The sequence below is a fragment of the Scardinius erythrophthalmus genome, assembly GCF_964197995.2.
Source record: "Scardinius erythrophthalmus genome assembly, chromosome: 6".
NCBI lineage: Eukaryota > Metazoa > Chordata > Actinopteri > Cypriniformes > Leuciscidae > Scardinius > Scardinius erythrophthalmus.
The window spans coordinates 37,997,075-38,017,022 of NC_138226.1; the positions used below are offsets into that span (position 1 = coordinate 37,997,075).

General features: G+C 38.1%; 1 protein-coding gene across 5 annotated transcripts in view; it reads left to right on the plus strand.

The window, feature by feature from the left end:
• kalrna (kalirin RhoGEF kinase a) overlaps positions 1 to 19,948 on the plus strand; it is a gene marked incomplete at its 5' end in the record, with an annotated part of 258,906 nt that overhangs the window by 202,869 nt on the left and 36,089 nt on the right. For all 5 annotated transcript variants that reach the window (XM_081368578.1, XM_081368579.1, XM_081368581.1 and 2 more), the window contains 2 exons: positions 14,504 to 14,769; positions 16,422 to 16,565. In XM_081368578.1, the coding sequence (XP_081224704.1) occupies positions 14,504 to 14,769; positions 16,422 to 16,565 (410 nt within the window). The remainder of the gene's footprint in view (positions 1 to 14,503; positions 14,770 to 16,421; positions 16,566 to 19,948) is intronic.

Here is a 19,948-nt window from a genome sequence, read left to right on the forward strand (position 1 = left end):
CATCAAAATATTGAGAGTGGTCCGCTAAGATCCGTCAATCTCTTTCCTGCTCAACCTACAGGGCCCTATCATAAACCTGGCACAATGCAGCGACAGGCGCGACGCAAGTGTTTTTTGGTAGTTTCAGCCCGACGCAATTATCATTTTCACGTCCTGCGTCACGTTGTTTAAATAGCAAATGCATTTGTGCCCATTTGTGGACCCATGGGCGGCTGGTCTGAAAACGAGGTGTGTTCAGGCGCATTGTTGGCGAGTTGCTATTGTGAGGCAACTGAAATATACTGCCAGGACCAACAAAAACCTGGTCTGAAGTCAATGGCACATTTTTTTTTTTTGTTATTTAAAGAGCGCGTTACTAATGTGCGCCTATAGGCGGGTCCACAACGCGTGTACACTCTGTTTATTACACACACAGGGACGCACAGCAGCACACAAACCAGCCAAATATTAAAAAATTAAAGGATTACAATGTAAAAGATTATTATTGTGTACATAAAGATATGGTGGAATCCCGCTTGTCCCGTAGATGCGCTGCTTGCTCGCTTCAACCTCGCGCACAAGCAGATCTATTTCCTCTCTGGAGAAGCGTTCAGTTTTTCCGTTTGCAAATTCTGCCATGTTAATAGTGAATCCGCCATGGCTTTTAAAGGGATTGGTAGATGAGAATCTGATTGGTTTATTACAAGTTACGCCCAAAACACTCCCATTACTCATTAAGAGAATAGGGACAACCCTTTTAGACAATGCGCCGGGAGCACCGGCCATTTTTCCCGTCGTTAAACCAGCAAAAGTGGATTAAGTGCACCTGCGCTTAGATCATAAGCTTAGATCACTAAAATAGGGCCTGTAGTCTGAGTTTGGGACGTGGCCTCTGTAGCAGGCGGAGCCAGAGAGTGTTACTGGACCATGGACCATGGCTGATGTGTTAAACATTCAGCTTTGGTAGCAAGCGAAACACTCGCTCTAGAATAGTGTTAGCATTCTCAGTTGCTTACTCATGACACATATCAACACTGCTAAAAAGGACTCCTAATATGTAGGATACTTTTATTGAAAGTAGCCCACTTTTACCTTTTGAGACGCCTTCACAAGCACAAGTGTTTGTGATGTTTGAGTTGGGGGAGGCATGATGTGAAAGGGGCGTTTGCAATGTTTGTTTTGTAGTTCTGCCACTAGTGTCGCAGAAAATACTTCACCTTTAAGGGAATAATATACTTAAAAAGAAAATACTTTGGTGCAAACTGCATGTGATTTTTTTTCGGACTCTAAATTGCATGTTAATTGCAATTAAATGAAAATGTATTAAAGTTTAAATTTATATTAAATATAATTAGCTGAACTGAAGAGTGTTTGGGTTTTTTTTAACCACTTCCAAAAATTGTCTTGCATCCCACAATGTACACTGTCTCACATCAATACATGTCAATACCACACAAATACAAATGCATTAGTCCAACAGTACTAATGACAATACACAAGTAGGACATGGTTGTATTGCATAAATTTGAACACTTCCTTCCCCTTTTCTACAACCTTGAGGCTTGCTTAGACCCCCTACTCTTATTTAATAATTTGACAGACTGGTGAACAAAGTCACCAGTAGAACATAAGTGCATAGTGTACATTTGTAATTGCACATTTGTAATAATGAAGTTGCAATTTAGTACATTCAAAATATATCAACATGATCCACATGTGGTTTTTGGGGGCTACTGCATATAATGACTGTTGCACTAATTAGTTCTTTAAATCTTTCTGACCTAAATATTTAGTTTCTTACTTTGAAACAGGTGTGTCTGGTACGTTTTATTTCTTCCAGTTATTCCAGAAATGCAGTATTGCGACACATAAAGCAGGTGACAGGTCTCCTGATAACACAGTTTAACCTGCAAACAAATGTCCAGCCATTCTGTATTAATTTCATGTAATCTTCACTTATTCTGTGATGAACTTTAAGCATCAGTGAATCGTTTCTCTCTGATCCAGTTCAGAAGTTCAGCTCGCGTTATCTGCATGGGAATGCGTGCTTTCTTTTCCACGAGCTTCTCATTTAAGTGCTTGAGAGAGAAAAGAGAAAGGGAGCGTAGCGACCCCTGTGGTGTCCCGTAAGCGTACTACAGCAGGACACATTGTCATGGATTCATGTTATCACATACAGCATACTGACTGTGGCTTTTGTCTGGTCAGAAAGTGAAACATGAGAGCGAGTTCTGTCGCTCCGCCCCCTTCTCTCTGTTGTGGATGAGGTAAAGTCAGGCTGAATGAGAGTAATTACTCAGTCCTCCCGGAACATCTCTCTGTGTTGAGGCATGCGTCTCTGAGCGGTCATGAGGAGTGATAAGGATGTGCACTCCTGCTGTGGCTGGATTCTCGAGAAATGTTGCTGCTGCTGTCATGTGGGAGGTGGGTTTCATAGACACTGTTCTAGAACTGATCTGTGCTGAACTAATGTAGAGAGTCAGTGCAAGTTTGCTGCACAACAGTTGCTTTATACATATGATGTATGTATTTTGCATTGAGCTAGTTTACTTTTGTGGCTTGTTTCTTTAGTTTATGAATCCCTAGTTTATTAAAAAAGTTCACTTAAATGTATTGAATGTGCACTTGAAGTGTACTTGAGAAGCTTAAAAAACGTACTTGCGGATAATATGGTATTAATGAAATTAAAGTGAACTTGGAGTGCACTTTTTAAAATGTACTTTGAAGTACATTGTTTTAAAAATCTTTTGTTGTGCTTTAAATGCACTTAATTTGATGTGTTGATTAGCATACTAAAGCACATGCAAATTACTTGATTATATATATTTTTTTATTGTAGTGTGTTATTTGATGTAAAGTTAAATGTTAAAGTTGTAAGTTAATTTTAAATGTACTAGCTTTGTTACAAATATGTAAATACAAATATATTTAAATATATGACATACAAGAGTCGGTAGAACTTGTTTCAATTTTATTTAATTTGCCCTAATGCTTGTCAGTACATTTGCCGGTTCATTTTAAGCATCTTTCAAAAAGTAGTTATGAAATTGCATGTAAAAATGGACTTAAGTGCTACTTAAGTGGGTTAAAAACACTCTTAAGCTCGACAATGCATCTTATTTCAAATTAAATGAAAATGTAGTTCGCACAAGTATGTTCTTTTAAAGTATATTATTTCCGTAACAAGTTTTCACAAACAATAACTATATTTTTTTCAACATCGGCTTACATTTTTGCAAAACACGTATAAATACATACAAATCACTGCAGTTTCCAGCTGAAATGAACACTAGAGGGAATAAAACAGCAACAACTGTAATTCACCAGTCATTAAATCTGTTTCAGATAAAACTGAACACTTCTAGCGTCACTTTTTTTGGGGGGGGTTGTATATTTTAGTTGCTGTGTTGTTTAGTAGTCAAGTTTTTCACCATTTTAATCAAATACAGTACTTGCAGTTCATTTACATAGTCCTGCGTTAAGACAAATGAAATGATAAATGAAAGTCAAATATTCCATACAGTCCCTCAACTGTTATGAGCTCATAAAAAACTGTTAATAATAAATACAAAATGGTTTTAGATTAAACATCTAAATGGTTTTATTGAAATACAGCATTTCACACTACAGAAACCGATGACACTGCTGGACAATGTCAACGTGCAGTGCACTTTTTGGGATGGATCTGAAACATAATTAGTTTTATCTTGCATGCGTTTCATATCTCTGGCTGGTGGTTTGAAATGATATTGACTGTAGGGCAGCAGTGCTCTGGGATGTTTACTCTGTCTTGTGTCATGGGTAGATGAGGCTTGTTGGTGTGTGTGTGTGTTGATGACAGGGAGAAGTGCCTCTCTTCTCCTCTCTAACGTGGACTAAAGTGCTCTTTCTCTCTCTCCCTCTCCATACTGATTAACTGGAAAGCTTAACAGACAGGCCTCAAAATCGGGTTTGTGGAGTAATGGTTTTGGTTTGTATGGGGTTTCAGCTTTAAATCGAACGGAGGAAGTTGAAATGCTTATCTTGCCATTTCTAGAAAGTAAATAGTCAATTAGCAGTGTGTTTATAGGTGCATTCTCGCCATGTTTGAATTACCATGTTTACGGGATTGTAAAACTCATAATACAACTTATAAACTCTGAATTGCTCCAACTTGTACCACCTGACAGTAACACAGGTCTGCGCAGGACCGTTTTTCAGGTCCCACTCCCACCATACGCTCCGACAAAATTTTGTCTTGCATGTATGTGTCCCAATTCAGACGCTGCATCCTTCAAAGGCTATGTCTTCGAAGTCCATGAAGGTCGAAGCGGGCGTAGGATTGCTCTTGTTGTCTAGCAACTGTGACAGCTGCCGTTGATGAGCGACCGTGACGTCTGTAGACTTTTTTGAAAGTTATATTCAACTGTCTGAAAACAAAACGGGGATGAAAATATGTTCACCTAGGCCCATTTATGTACATAATAAAGAGTCTAAACTATCTATAAAATCTACATCTTGGTATTTATCACAGTCAACATTTCAACCGCTTTTATTTTGTTTGTATTTTGTGCATTTGTATCGTTAGATATTTGTGTAAATTGAACACCAAATATTTGCGCCATTTTCTCTCAAAAAGTCCAGTCATCACCTGCACGCAATGAATCTTGGGATAGGCAAGACTGTGAAGGATCCACTCGTTTGATCCTTCGCGGTCCAGGAAACTAAAGATGCATTTGGCCTTCGAAGGGGGATGCATATGTATATTTTTCAGCTCCATTCCAGTGAGATTCTGTCCTGCTCTGGTGTCATAGGCTATTTTTTTCCACTTCCTGCGCGCACATCTCACACTTCAGACCTCGCTTTGTTACATTTGCCATAATGTAAAAGGATGCTGAAAATCGGAAAATAAATAAAAGACATACATATAGTTACATTGATGGAGACAAATAGTTTAATGTAGAGTTGAATAACTGTGAAGTCCTACTAAATAAACTAATTAATAAACTCTTTTTTTTTTACTCTTTTAATGTTCTGTTCATTACTGTATATAATGATACTTGTTTTTTTTCTTTCTGGTTTTGTCTATTAAATCAAATTACGCATTCGTTTTGGTGTTAGTAGTGTTGCCGCAGTAACGTATAATTGCGAGTCCGAGAACAGCTTTGAGTGAAACATTCGAGTTGTCATCTAGTAATTATGGCGTGAATGCACCATTGCATTGCACGTAATCTGAGATTCTCTTCGAGGGCACAATGGGTCATATTTTTGTCATGTTTAAGGTTTACTCCTGGTGAAACCTTTTGATTGTCGGCCCTGAGATTTACCCATTATATGTCACAGCACCCCAGACTAACTCTCTAACTAGTTTGTGCAGTTCTAATCGCTTTTGCTTAATGACTAGTCAGGGCTACCAGGAGGACCCATCAAATGTTTCTGAGTGTATGGGGGCTTAAAATCTTGTTTTGGGTCCTACAAATGGTTATCAAGAAAAATAGTGGACTAGACTGAGTCAGTATTTACAGATTCATCCTGCTCGTGTTGTCAACTTAAGTCACGTGATCTTCAAGTAGTTGACAAGGAGCAGAATTAATTGGCTATCTGACTGGACCGTATCGCAGTATACACTGTGCATTATGTAAAAAGGCGCCCAGTGTGCACAGGCTGCTTTGCATGCTTTACAGTCTTACAAATTACAAAGTTATGTGGATATATTGGAAAATCAAGCATGTCTCAAACAAGACACTTGTAAGAAACGCCCTCTCACTTTCAACTGTTCAACCTCCAACTTCTATCACGTGTAAATATTTGCATGAACTTAAAAATAAAATAAAACTGAGACACAACCTGAACAAATTTCACAAACCTTTGACAAACAGAAGTGGAATAATTAACCCCTGAACATAGAAGGGGTCAGTATCAAAAGTATCAGTCAGGATCTGGTGTTCCCATCTCCTCCTCATGGACCGCACCAGAATCGCCAGTTCTTGTTACTCCACTCTTCCACATAAGCCCCTTTCACACAGAGATTCCGGAAAATACACGGATAATGTGTCCCGGGATCATTTGATTTTGGTTCATTCACACCGCCAGTGATGTTCCAGAATCTGTGAGTGCGTTAACACACATCCCGTAAAGATCCTGTAAAGACACGTGACGTCAGAATGATTTCCGGATTCGGCCGTACGCTAATGCATCGCGCACCGTTCCACAAAGCTGGCAAACGATCTCAGCTTCAGTGCGGATAGTAAAGAGCTCCATGGTCTCTGCTTCATTCTTTCTTTGTTGATGACGAACACAAAATTTCTTTCCAACAGAGTTGCACGATAACTACGTCATTGCGATGGCACGTGCGTGATCACTACGACACACCCCTTATGCCATTGGTCCTGGCTTTTGTTCACACAGGGCACGTTACTAGGTCCCCTTCCCGGCATCAATCCCGGGACGTGTTTGCGTTCACACAGAAGACACTCTAGCAATTTTACGGCAGTTTCCCGGGATCAATGCGCTGTGTGAAAGGGGCTTAAGGCACTTGCAAGTTCTCGATCAGCTGTCTTTCTGTCTCCCTGTACTGTCTTAGGCGTCTTAAATCACAGATACTGCTGTTTATTGCTCTGTTCACATCTGCAGTCCTCATGCCTCCTGGACAATGGCATGTTCACAAAGGTGATCAGAGACGCTGGGCATCTTTCTCCTGGTGTTTGTCAGAGTCGGTAGAATCTCTTTTGTGTCCTAAATTATTGGAACTGTGGTCTTAATTGTCTACCACCTGTAAACTGTTAGTGTCTTAAAGTCCCCCTGAGGTGAAAATCAAACTTTTAATGTTGTTTATATAAGTCTATGTGGTGTTTTTCATATGCTTTAAGACAAACCATGTGTAAATTCATAAGTCGACACCATTGCTGAGTGTTTTCTCCTTAAAACTGCAGTGAACCAAAGACAGTCTCAAAAACACGCTTTGAAATCGTTGGTGTTTCTGACACAAACTAGCTTGTAACCAATCAGATCAACGTGTGATCGTCAACGAGTGGATTTCTTTAAAGGAAAATATGTAACTGCGTATGACTGCAGGGGGACTTTAAGGACTGTTTCACAGGTGCATGTGCAATTATTGTTTATGGTTCACTGAACAAGCATGACAGATATTCTCTAAACCCTTTCCAATAATGATCTGCAAAGATTATTTGGATTTTACAAAGTTTTCTTTAAATACAGTATCCTGAAAGGGGGACATCTTTTTTTTTTTTTTTTTTTTCATGATTTAACATTAGTCTATCAAGCACTAGATATCATACAGTGGCTTCTAACACACAGCTCATCCAATCAGATAGATTTTAGTGACAAAACTATCCATTTTATAAAATGAGTTATTATTAGTTAAAATTAGTAAAGATTTGCCAAACCTCCCATCCTTGCTAGCCAGATTTTGTCTAGCTATGATTTATTGAGACACTCTCTGTATTGTTTTTTTTTTTTTTTTACTATCAGATTTGCTAGCAGGGTGTCCCTGACTGACTCTTTATTATAGCAGGTGTAATGTACATCACTCGTGTTACATGATCTGTAAATGTGCAGTCTGGCCTGTCTGTCCAGGGCTGATGTTAGAACATGACTCCTTCAGGCTTTGAAGACTAAATTAGTTCAAATCCTCTTTTCATCAGAAGAGCTTTAGTGGCTCTTTGAAGACGGCTCTGTGAGAGATAAAGTGGGAGCATGGGAATTATTCCCTTGTTCTTCCTCCTGAACTCTTGGGACATTAGTTTACAGTCAGCAGAAATGAGGCGGGAGGCGTTGTCACTTTAAATCATGTGAAACTCCTCACCTATGAATGGAATGCCGTCTGTCTCGACTTCCCGTGTTTTTCTGAACCGGTCCGCCTCCGAAGAACCCCAGTCTGGGACGGATAAATCATGCCTTGGTTTCTATTGACAGCGAGTCAGGAATGTCAGAGCAAAGACACAACAGCAGATAAAGGAGGACACAACTGCCTGTTTACTTCAATGAAGACTAAACCGTACACGCGCACCTCTGTGTTTCAGGAAGTTGTGTAAATCTGAAGGAGATTATGAATGGAACGTGCATACTTTCAGTTTTTAGGAATGAAAGCCTTTGTTGTGAATAGTCACAACTAAAAGCCAAAGTAAATTGCGTCATTCATTAGTTCTCAATGCTACGGAAGCCCTGAACCGCAAGGTGAAAAAAAAATCTCGTTATTTCGAGATATTAAGTCATTATTTTTCAACATAAGTCGTTATTTCGACATAAATATCTCGTTATTTCAACATAATAAGTTATTTCGAAACATATTATCTTGTTATTTCGACATAATATTGCATGCGCAAATTATGATCACTGATACAAAATAAAACATTTTATTCACAAAAATGTTTTATTTTGTATCAAATTTCTGCACATTCGTTGAATTCAGAATTTTACACACATAAGTTGAAAGAAATTTGTTTGTGGATAGTAGTCTAAAACATATCTGCAACATTTATGAAGTTCATGGATAATTGTGTGTGCATTTATTAATCATTAAGATACTAAAATCATAATAAAGTATACTACAGAAAAATCAGATGAGTCCAGAATATGAACGCAACGCATTTAATTTCACGTTAAGCATTTTCCTCCCATAGAAAACCATTATAAGAACGCTAAATGTGGCTTAATGCATATTTGAATGTCCCCTCATTATGTCGAAATAACTAATGTCGAAATAACAAGATATTATGTCGAAATAACGACCTATGTCGAAATAACAAGATATTATGTTGAAACAACGAGGTATTATGTTGAAACAATGACTTGTGTCGAAATAACGAGATATTATGTCGAAATAACGAGATATTATTTCGAAATAACAAGATATTATGTCGCAATAACGAGATATTATGTCGAAACAACGAGGTATTATGTTGAAACAATGACTTATGTCGAAATAACGAGATATTATGTCGAAATAACGAGATATTATTTCGAAATAACAAGATATTATGTCGAAATAACGAGATATTATGTTGAAACAACGAGGTATTATGTTGAAACAATGACTTATGTCGAAATAACGAGATATTATGTCGAAATAACGAGATATTATTTCGAAATAACAAGATATTATGTCGAAATAACGAGATATTATGTCGAAACAACGAGGTATTATGTTGAAACAATGACTTATGTCGAAATAATGAGATATTATGTCGAAATAACGAGATATTATGTCGAAATAACAAGATATTATGTCGAAATAACGAGATATTATGTCGAAACAACGACTTATGTCGAAATAACGACTTATGTCAAAATAACGAGATATTATGTTGAAATGACACGATATTTATGCCGAAATAACGAGATATTATGCCGAAATAATGACTTAATATCTCGAAATCTCAAAGTTTTCTTTTATTTCCTTTTTTTCACCTTGCGGTTCAGGGCTTCCGTACTATGCATATCAAGTCGAGTTAGGACACATTATTTAAACTGTGAAAAAATGACCAAAAAAAAAAACACACAGAAGCTAGTGAAAATGTATTTTATTTCATTGCTTTTTTGCTTGACTGAAATGCTGGAAAGCACAGCTGGAACCACAATCAGCATCCAGGACAGATACAGTTTTATAGCTGTTGTTGAGTGTAAATCATACGTTCTAGTCTCCAGAGCATATGCTTCTAAAAATGATAGCTTGTTTGTAAGTTGTTGTTTCATTGTCTTATTGTTCATCTCAAATTAAAGACCATGACATCGTCACTTGTTTTAGTCTTTTTGTGAAAAGTATGAGGAGGGAGAATCAGTCACTGGGAACTCTGACTCATCGTGAATCATGTTAAATGTGTTCAAATTAAAAATAAGATGCAGTGGCCTCAAAGTGTTTGGACACTTAAAAATGTCTGAATTAGATGCAAAATATCAAAGCAGGTGACAATTATTTTAAGTTTATGAGCACAGGTTTTTAAATGGCAACACTATGAAGAAGTGTGAATCAAGTGTCAAGTGTTTAAATACTTTTGGGGACATTTTTTCCCCCACTCTGTGTCTTTCAAAAGAGTTGCTGTGCCACCCAAACACTCAAAAGAAGCCATGTGTGGTATTTTTACAGCACAGATCCACTGGAATGAGTTTCAATAGGCCAGTGAAGTACCTGTGTGCAACAAACACACAACATGTGTGATGTCAGTTAGTCATTTATTATGATTATATATTATAGATAGGAATCTGGAAAACATTCTCTACTGTCGGACATTCTGAGCTGTAAGAATTAAAAACAATGGGAAACAACTTGCATATCGCAACACCACAAACCCGTGAGTCATATTGCCTTGAGTGAAACTGCACTTCTCACAAAACCGTGAAGAGACATTGTGCTCTTCCTCATATTTTAGTTTTTGGTGGCTTAATGCAAAAAATATTTCAAATATGTTTAATTAAGTTTTAGAAGAAAGAAGAGGAAAGAGCATGTATGTCTTCCGTTTGAATTGTTCAGGTCACTTTCATCAGTGCGGGTCAGACTTATGCTTATGATATGTTAACTATGTAATATTGCAGCCAGCCAACTGGAGAGTTACACACAAGTCAAATTGTATTCACAATTTGTGCATTTTTATCAGGGTTGTTGCACATTTTTTGAAGGCATTTTTAAGACCTGAAGAAATATAAATGAATGCTTTACATAGGGGTGTGTAATATTGACAAATTATATCTCAATACTTTCAAAGATTTTGTTGATAACCATAATTAGATGATATTTTGCCGAGTGTGTTTTTGTGCTGGTGCCATGGCTGGTTTAGGCCTGCTGTGGACGGCTGACTCATGAAGACATTCAGATTATTCATATTCTCAATGCTGTGAACTGACCACAGCATACAGAAATTTACTTTTTTTTTTTTTTTATTAAGGGGCAATATTTGCCACATTAAATTAAAATTTCAATATTTGCCACATTAAATTGATTTCCAGGGGCATTTTTACCTATTTAAGGGTGTGGTTTTTTTCCCCTAAACTTAATAGATGTAGGCTATGCATCACCTTTCACCTGTCAATTTCTAACATTCAAATTAAATTAAATTAGAATAGTAACAGTATATAGGGCTGTTGAATCAAATTAAACCATTATCAAAAAAAATCATCTTTGCAGTGCAGAGGTGACACAGAAGTGGCATCAGATCTGGCATTAATATATTTACACTGCATTTACATTACATACATAATGCTATGAGATTGTTTTTTTTAATTCAATATTTAAATATTAAAATTATTTTAACTTCTTAATGAAAAGGTCCTTTAAATACGAAACTAAAACCGCCAGTAGGTGGCGGCACGTCACTGTCTTAATGAGCGAGTCGTTCTTTCTTCCGATTCGTTCAATCAGCTGATTCATTATTGAATGGGTCATTGAATCATTAATTAAACTGATTCATTCAAAACACGCATTTATTCAGTAACGAATCACCGCTGTGTGTTGCTCCGAGACTCAGTTCTGCTGTGGGTTCATTTTGAAATGTTTGTTAGCGAAATAAAGGAAAAACAAACAATATTGTGTCTAAACTTTAACTCTATATTTGGGAAAAACTACATATGATATTATAAGACAAAAACTCATCAGGGCAAAAATGCCTATGTATCTTAAATTTTGGGGGCATATTGACAAACTCAGTCAGCTTGCACATCGTTAAAACAATAATTACAATATCATCATAGACGATACATATCACAGCCCTACGCACAAGAATGAACTTTCAATTGAATTTATTTTTACCCATTTTCTACCCCTTCTCTCTTCTTTTAGTACTTAATATGCTGTCATAAGTGCTGTGAATTGTTACATGAACAAGCAAATCCACAAAGAAAGAATAATAAAAACCATACAGTATGTCATAGATGCAGTATGTCTAAGTCAAAGTGTCATCTAAAATTTAAGTAAAAATAAGACATTTTTATGACCCTCAGTTTTAAAAATCAAATGTTATATTTTTAAGACTTTTTAAGGATCAGCAGGAACCCTGTTTATTCTATTTATATATCTTTGATGTGATTGTTCAGTACAGATGTTTCTGAGATTACTTTACATTTCTTGCAGTAGAGCTCTATTAGCAGGAATCTGATGTGTGTCAATAGGAGTTCCATGGGAGTTAGTTTTGGTTTGTAGTAAAATTAGTCATATGATCCAGATGCTGCTTTCTGATGTGACCACTTAAAAGAACAAAGAACTCTCTCTTTCTGTCTCCCGGCCAACTGAGGCAGCAGCAGGAGAAGTGTGTGTGTGTGCCGTGTGTGTGTGTGTGTGCGTGTGTGTAAAGGGCAGTGCTTAATGACTGCTCTCATCAAACCCTCTCTACACTCCACACATAATCACTCACACACAAGACTGTACGTTGTCGTCAGTCAGTCTGTTTGTTACGCAGGTTCGCTCTTCAGAAAGCACTGCAGCACTCGACAGGGACACACTCCTGTGATGAACTGCTTTTACACGTGTACCGTCAAACCAGGCCAGACAAACACAGAACTGTGTGTATGTGTGAAGAACAGCGTTCGTTGCGTCAAAGAGCTGTTTCAGGACTCAGTTTCAGTTCGATGCTCAGTTAAGACAGCTGTGATTTCTACAGTGTCGGTGTGCTTTAGGAGAAGATATGCTTATGTTTTCGTCACATTCTTTATGCTCAACTCTAACAAGGTCACTTCCTCTAATAAGTCAGCCATTAAAGCCCGTTGTCAACACACACAGATGTCATCAACACACAGGACGCTTGGAGAACAAGTTCTTATGCGGGCAATGGTACTTGATAATCTTATCATGAATCAGGGTCTGTTTGTGCAAAAGACAAAAAATACATAGAACAGGTTCAGTGATGCCTAAAGGAGATATAATGCAAACTTGTTTGAAATTTCAACCTTTATATTACAGTGCTGCTGATATTAAAAACCTGCTAATATTAGATGTGTACCTTATTTTAACTGTCACTGTGTGTACTGTAAATGTTGTTGTTTTTCCCAGCATGGTTAGAAAAGAATTTCCGAAAATTATTATGATTCAGTGATTACCAATCAAATTTTCTAACCCACACGCTCAGCATAACACAGAAGAAAAGGCTATGTATCTGTTAAAATAATCTAAAAATAATTTTTAATGATATATATCGTTTAACTTAGTTACAAGGTTACAAAGAGTTAGATGTAATGTGCTTTGTCTAATAGTCTGTGTAATGTCTGTTTGAGTTTCTACACAAGAAGAATATTAACTTTGTGAGGTGTGTGTGGTTTGCATTTGTGGAAGGTGATCAATATCTCTGTGTGTGTGCAGTTACATCAGAAGAGAATAGCAGTACTGTGAAGCTCTATAGATGTTTGTCATTATTTCCTGTGAATTGCGATATCTGGTATCCAGTTAACAGAGTTGGTCAGGAATGTTGTTGGATTTGAATTATTATTTTTTTAGCTCTGTGGACAGCATCTGTGGCATGATTTTGATTACTACAGAAATAGAAACTGGATGATATTGCTGTGCATATTGAGAAGAGAAGAGGGCCAAACACCGAACCCTGAGGCACCCCTCTGGGAAGTTATAAGTTGAAAGATCTAATTTAAGATCAAGATAGGAGAGAAGAGAATGATCTACAGATCGTTGTCAAAACCAGTGGAGTGCAGCTTCCAAGTAGCCAAGAGTCAAGATAATACACATGAGTATCTGTTGGTCTGGTGTCGAAGGCTAGGAGATTGAGAACTGATGATTTGGAGGCGGCTCTCGCCAGCAACAGAGCTTCAGTTATGGATCGCAAGTCTCCATTCAATGTCCTCCTTTTCAGCCTGACGAATTGTTGAGCTTTTATTTTCTGTCAGAAGGACATATGAGAAGCGATTCAACTCGTTCAAGTGTTTTTGAATGGGAATGGGAGAAGACCAATTTTCCATTTGTGTAGTATGTGTGAATTCTTGGGGTGGGGATACCCAAGCCTGATTAAATGTGGTGAAGAAAGTACCAGCGAGGAGTGATGTGTTAATGACATATGACCAACTTAACATCAGCAATGCTTAAGCAGAAGTTCCCCCACCTAGGAAAGTAGTCTCACCACAAAAGGACAATTAACAACTCAAACAATAAACATGTTTACTAAAGAACTCGCATAAAGTCTGTTAGACTTCCATTGTAAGTTCATGACTATAAATGTATTTTATGTTTGTTTTTGTTTTTTTTTTCTGAGGGGCAAGTCTGTGGAATATTGTCTGTGGTAATCAACAGCATGCCACAGATACTGTCCATAGTGTGTAAGTTCCCTGAAAAACGCTGTTGCTTTGTTCTGTTTAAGTATCCCAGTGCGTCAGAGGTGTGAGGTTGGGTTGGGACTGTCTGTTTTTCTGACCATTGGGCTGATGGGTGTAGTGTTTGAGAATCCCATTTTCCCCAACTAGTAGTTTTGCAATTCCATTTAGTGATGCAGAAATTATACCCTTAACCTTTAAGTTGTATGTAACCATTATTTTAGGTCTGATCTTTACCTGTCGGGATCTTTACATTCATTCACCCTTCTCTCTCTTCGTCCTACAGAAAACTATGCAGTTAGCGGTCCTGAAGGGAAGACCGAGTCTGTGACCACACTGCAGCCACAGCCATCCCTGAACTCCCTGCAGAGTAGCTCCCCTGGACCCAAGCGCTCTGGGAATACACTGAAGAAATGGTTGACCAGCCCTGTCCGGCGTCTCAGTCATGGCAGCAACATCAAGAAGATTCCTAGCAAACAGAAGCAAAAACGTGATGGACGCAAGAGCATTGATCTGGGGCCACCCGAACTACAGGATGACACCCTGGAAGAGGTATTGCACTGTAAATTATTCATTTTTCATACTACATTGAGGAAAAACGTGGATGAAATGGTGATACTATGGTCCAAAATTATTACCATATTTTTATACCATGGTATTCCAAAGGTACTTTTAACCATCGTTTTTTGTTCTTTAGTTCTCACACATTCAGACCAGAAAATTTCTTCTATCCTTTTTCGCCTTTTAATTTCGCCATTTACATTTGTTTATTTTCAAAATATTTTTACATTGTCATAAGAATTCCCCAAAACAAGGTTTATTGATGATTTTTTTACATCTCGTCTAACAGCATGTGGTGACAGTGGACAGCAGCTTTACGTCAGAGGGTTTAATAACCTCATCACTTTTTTTTTTTTAAGCAACCATGACCATAGAGAGAAAAGTAGCCCTCTTGTTCTGTGTGCTGTATAAATGCTGTATTAAAGGGCTGATATGGCCCTTCAGATCGGAGGGTGATGATTAGCCTGACTTTTTAAAGCTGTGTGCCATATAATGTGCTGGTACAAAAGGGCCTCTGTATTTTTGAAGCAGGGTATGTGAACCCCACCACAATGGCCCATGTTAACCATGCCTGCTGTCTTCCAGAGCAACAGCGAATTCTTCAACAATCATTTCAGAGCATTTAAACTTGTGCAATAGAAGCCAAATAATGAAGCAATAAACCACTTGAGGCTGTGTGTTACGGTGATTTCAACACAGGTAAAAGGTTTTGTTAGGTGATAATTTCACTGCAATTCATTGTCTTGTGTTGTTAATTTTTTATTTTTTTAAATAAAATTTCCGTAATATGACACCAGTGTTCAAACTGTAAAGTAACAACTATCAATGATGGTTCTATAAGCTATATTTTAAGGGGTGCGTACCTATGCCAAACTCTGTGCCACAACACATGGTCTTGGAGGTTTTATATTGGGATTATTCGTCACTTACTGCACAGATCTCCTCAATTTGTACAGTTTGATGTATTATTCATGTCTGACAATTGTTCTAGCAAGTTACATATATTACTACTGTAGTAAATAAGCCACTTTATACTCTTTGACAATCAAAGACATTTCTGTAAATGGCTGACCATTTGATTGTTTAAAAGTACCTTTTTTTTGTATGTATTACTGAAATAATATGCTTTAACAGAATATACTTAAGTGTGAACTGAATGTAATGTTTCGAGCACTTAATTGCATGTTATTTACAATTCATTTTTTGGTCCACATAATAGGACTTAAAGTACATCTTTATATGCCATTTAATTACTTCTGTTATCTTTAAAATATGGTCAAAGTGTATGCCGAATAAACTGACAAGCATTTATGGTCAATTAAAATATCCTTTCATTTCTGTTTAAACTTATGCCATCTACTTAAATATATTTGTAATTACACATTCGTGATAATGAAGTTGTACATTTCAAATATATTAGCTATTAATGTAATATAAAATAACATGCCTTAAATAAAATAATATTCCATTAATATTATGCAAGGTTTTTTTTTTAAATATACTTTTAAGATTTTAAGTACACTACAATTGCACATTAAATACATTTAACCACAATTCTTTGATACACAGAATTTAACTGAGGTGTCTGAGAACTTTTAACATGCACTATGAATTTGCTTAATGACTTGTTCTTGTGTTTTCAGAGAGTGCGTAAAGAAGAGGGAACACTCTCCAAATCTTCATCAGGAATGCACAGTGGAGGGGAGGAAGAGCCAGAGGACGAGTCGCACACTCCCCTCCCTCCTCCAATGGAGATCATCAAAGACCCCTCTGCTCAGGAAGAGAAGGTACACTGACAGTAAAGAGGGGGAGGAGCTTTGAGAGAGTGATGTCATAGGTTATTAAAGGGTTAGTTCACAAAAAAAAAAAAAAAAAACAGTCATCAATTACTCACCCTCGTGACTTCCAAATCCTTAAGACTTTTGTTTGCCTTCAAAACACGTGAGGATATGAGGATATTTTACATGAAATCTCAGTGATTTCTGGCCCTCATTTGACAGTCCAAACGAACGACCACTGATACTTTAAAAAGTTCAGATCAGAAAAGAGATTGTAAAACTAATCCATGTGAATTTAGGGGGTTTAATCCAAATTTTCTGAAGAGACTCGATCACTTTATATGATGAACAGATTGAATTTAGGCTTTTATTCACATTGGTTCTTGCTGAAGCTCAAACGTACTGCGTAACACGAGAGTGAACCTCATTGGTTCTTGCAGAAGCTCAAACGTACTGCGTAACACGAGAATGAACCTCATTGGTTCTTGCAGAAGCTCAAACGTACTGCGTAACACGAGAATGAACCTCATTGGTTCTTGCTAAAGCTCAAACATGATGCGTAACCCGAGAATGAACCTCATTGGTTCTTGCAGAAGCTCAAACGTACTGCGTAACACGAGAATGAACCTCATTGGTTCTTGCAGAAGCTCAAACGTACTGCGTAACACGAGAATGAACCTCATTGGTTCTTGCTGAAGCTCAAACATGATGCGTAACCCGAGAATGAACCTCATTGGTTCTTGCTGAAGCTCAAACGTGCTGCGTAACACGAGAATGAACCTCATTGGTTCTTGAAGAAGCTTAAACGTACTGCGTAACACGAGAATGAACCTCATTGGTTCTTGCAGAAGCTCAAACGTACTGCGTAACACGAGAATGAACCTCATTGGTTCTTGCAGAAGCTCAAACGTACTGCGTAACACGAGAATGAACCTCATTGGTTCTTGCAGAAGCTCAAACGTGCTGTGTAACACGAGAATGAACCTCATTGGTTCTTGCAGAAGCTCAAACGTACTGCGTAACACGAGAATGAACCTCATTGGTTCTTGCTGAAGCTCAAACGTGCTGCGTAACACGAGAATGAACCTCATTGGTTCTTGCTGAAGCTCAAACGTACTGCGTAACACGAGAATGAACCTCATTGGTTCTTGCAGAAGCTCAAACGTACTGCGTAACACGAGAATGAACCTCATTGGTTCTTGCAGAAGCTCAAACGTGCTGTGTAACACGAGAATGAACCTCATTGGTTCTTGCAGAAGCTCAAACGTACTGCGTAACACGAGAATGAACCTCATTGGTTCTTGCAGAAGCTCAAACGTACTGCGTAACACGAGAATGAACCTCATTGGTTCTTGCTGAAGCTCAAACATGATGCGTAACCCGAGAATGAACCTCATTGGTTCTTGCTGAAGCTCAAACGTGCTGCATAACACGAGAATGAACCTCATTGGTTCTTGAAGAAGCTCAAACGTACTGCGTAACACGAGAATGAACCTCATTGGTTCTTGCAGAAGCTCAAACGTACTGCGTAACACGAGAATGAACCTCATTGGTTCTTGCAGAAGCTCAAACGTACTGCGTAACACGAGAATGAACCTCATTGGTTCTTGCAGAAGCTCAAACGTACTGCGTAACACGAGAATGAACCTCATTGGTTCTTGCTGAAGCTCAAACATGATGCGTAACCCGAGAATGAACCTCATTGGTTCTTGCTGAAGCTCAAACGTGCTGCGTAACACGAGAATGAACCTCATTGGTTCTTGCTGAACAACGTGCTGCGTAACACGAGAATGAACCTCATTGGTTCTCCCATGTGAGCTTCCATTTACCACAACTGATGTGTGAGTTGATGAATGTTTCTATGTGAATAAAAGGCTCAATTAAAGCAATCGAGTCTCTTCAGAAAATATGGACTAAACCGCTCAATTCATATGTTTTAATCTTACAATCTCTTTATGAACTTTTTGAAGCGTCAAAGTGGTAGTTGCATAGCTGTCAATGGAAGGATAGAAATCTTTCAGATTCCATTATAAAGATCTTCATTTGTGTTCCGAAGATGAATGAAAGTCTTACATGTTTGGAACGACATGAGGGTGATTTATTTTTGTGTGAACTAGCCCTTTAACCCTTTAACCCTTTAGGTAGATTCATTAAATACTGTGTCACTCATCATGTGTTCATAACTATCTCCACCTGCCTCCTCCATATTCTCACACACACACACACACACACACACACAGTGGCTTTACTGACACAGTTTTCCCTCCCTGATGTGAACATCGCCCATAACTGCTCGGGTGGAGGCTCCCTGTCTCAGTCAACTAACCACAAATCCACCCAATTGTTTCAATGAAGCTTAAATTGTGTAACTTTTACTGTTCCAGTCAACTGTGGCTGTTTTACACGCTGTGCCTTGGGACTGCAGTGGTAATGTGTTTACGACCCAAAGCTGGCGGACAGGGTGAATCTCACAAATAACATGTTCATGCCTTTATCCCCTAAAACCAAAAAAAAAATAAAAAAAATCATAAAGAAACTGAAGACATTATTATTATTCATTGTAACATTGAGTATTATAACAATTAAGCACTATTATTATCATCACCATTATTATTATTATTAAAGGGGGGTGAAATGCTCATTTTCACTCAATCTCCTGTTAATCTTGAGTACCTATAGAGTAGTATTGCATCCTTCATATCTCCAAAAAGTCTTTTGTTTTATTATATTTTTAATTGAAAGATTGGCTGTACCGAGTCTTTCCGGAAAAAAGCGAGCGGCTGGGGGCGGGCCGTGTGGGCGAAGCTAAAGCTGTGCTAACGCGCCGAGCTAACAACACACAGAGACATTTGTTCAACAGTTTTACTCACCGTTCCAACGCACAACCGCGAACCTTTATCATTGTGACTGCTCGATCCTTAAGCATTAGACGATCTGGGCTTTGTTTATAAAACAATCATCGTCGAAATGCAGGGAACAATTGTCTTACACAACTCCGTTTATGCTCAGGAAAACAAACTCCATCCACGGGTTCCTTAACACTGGGTTCTTTGGGAATCTGTGCAGGGTTGTCTTGCCCTGGCAACCAAAAACACACTTCTTTGGTGACACTGACTTCCCAAAAGCCGAGCAGGGCGCTTTGATGGCGAACTGCTTTCGCTCTCTTGCTCTGTTTTACGAGTGCGCGCGCGCCCGCGATCTTACCGGAGAAGTGCCCTTAGGACCCATATAAGGAAATTCCGCCCTCTCTTACGTAAGACAGAGCCATACTCGAAAAAAACTTTCCGAAACTTGTGACAAACCGGAAGGACAATTTTTGGAACAGAAATACTCCTTCAAACGTACAACTTAACTTTTGAAACTTTGACCATGTTTAGCATGGGAATCCAACT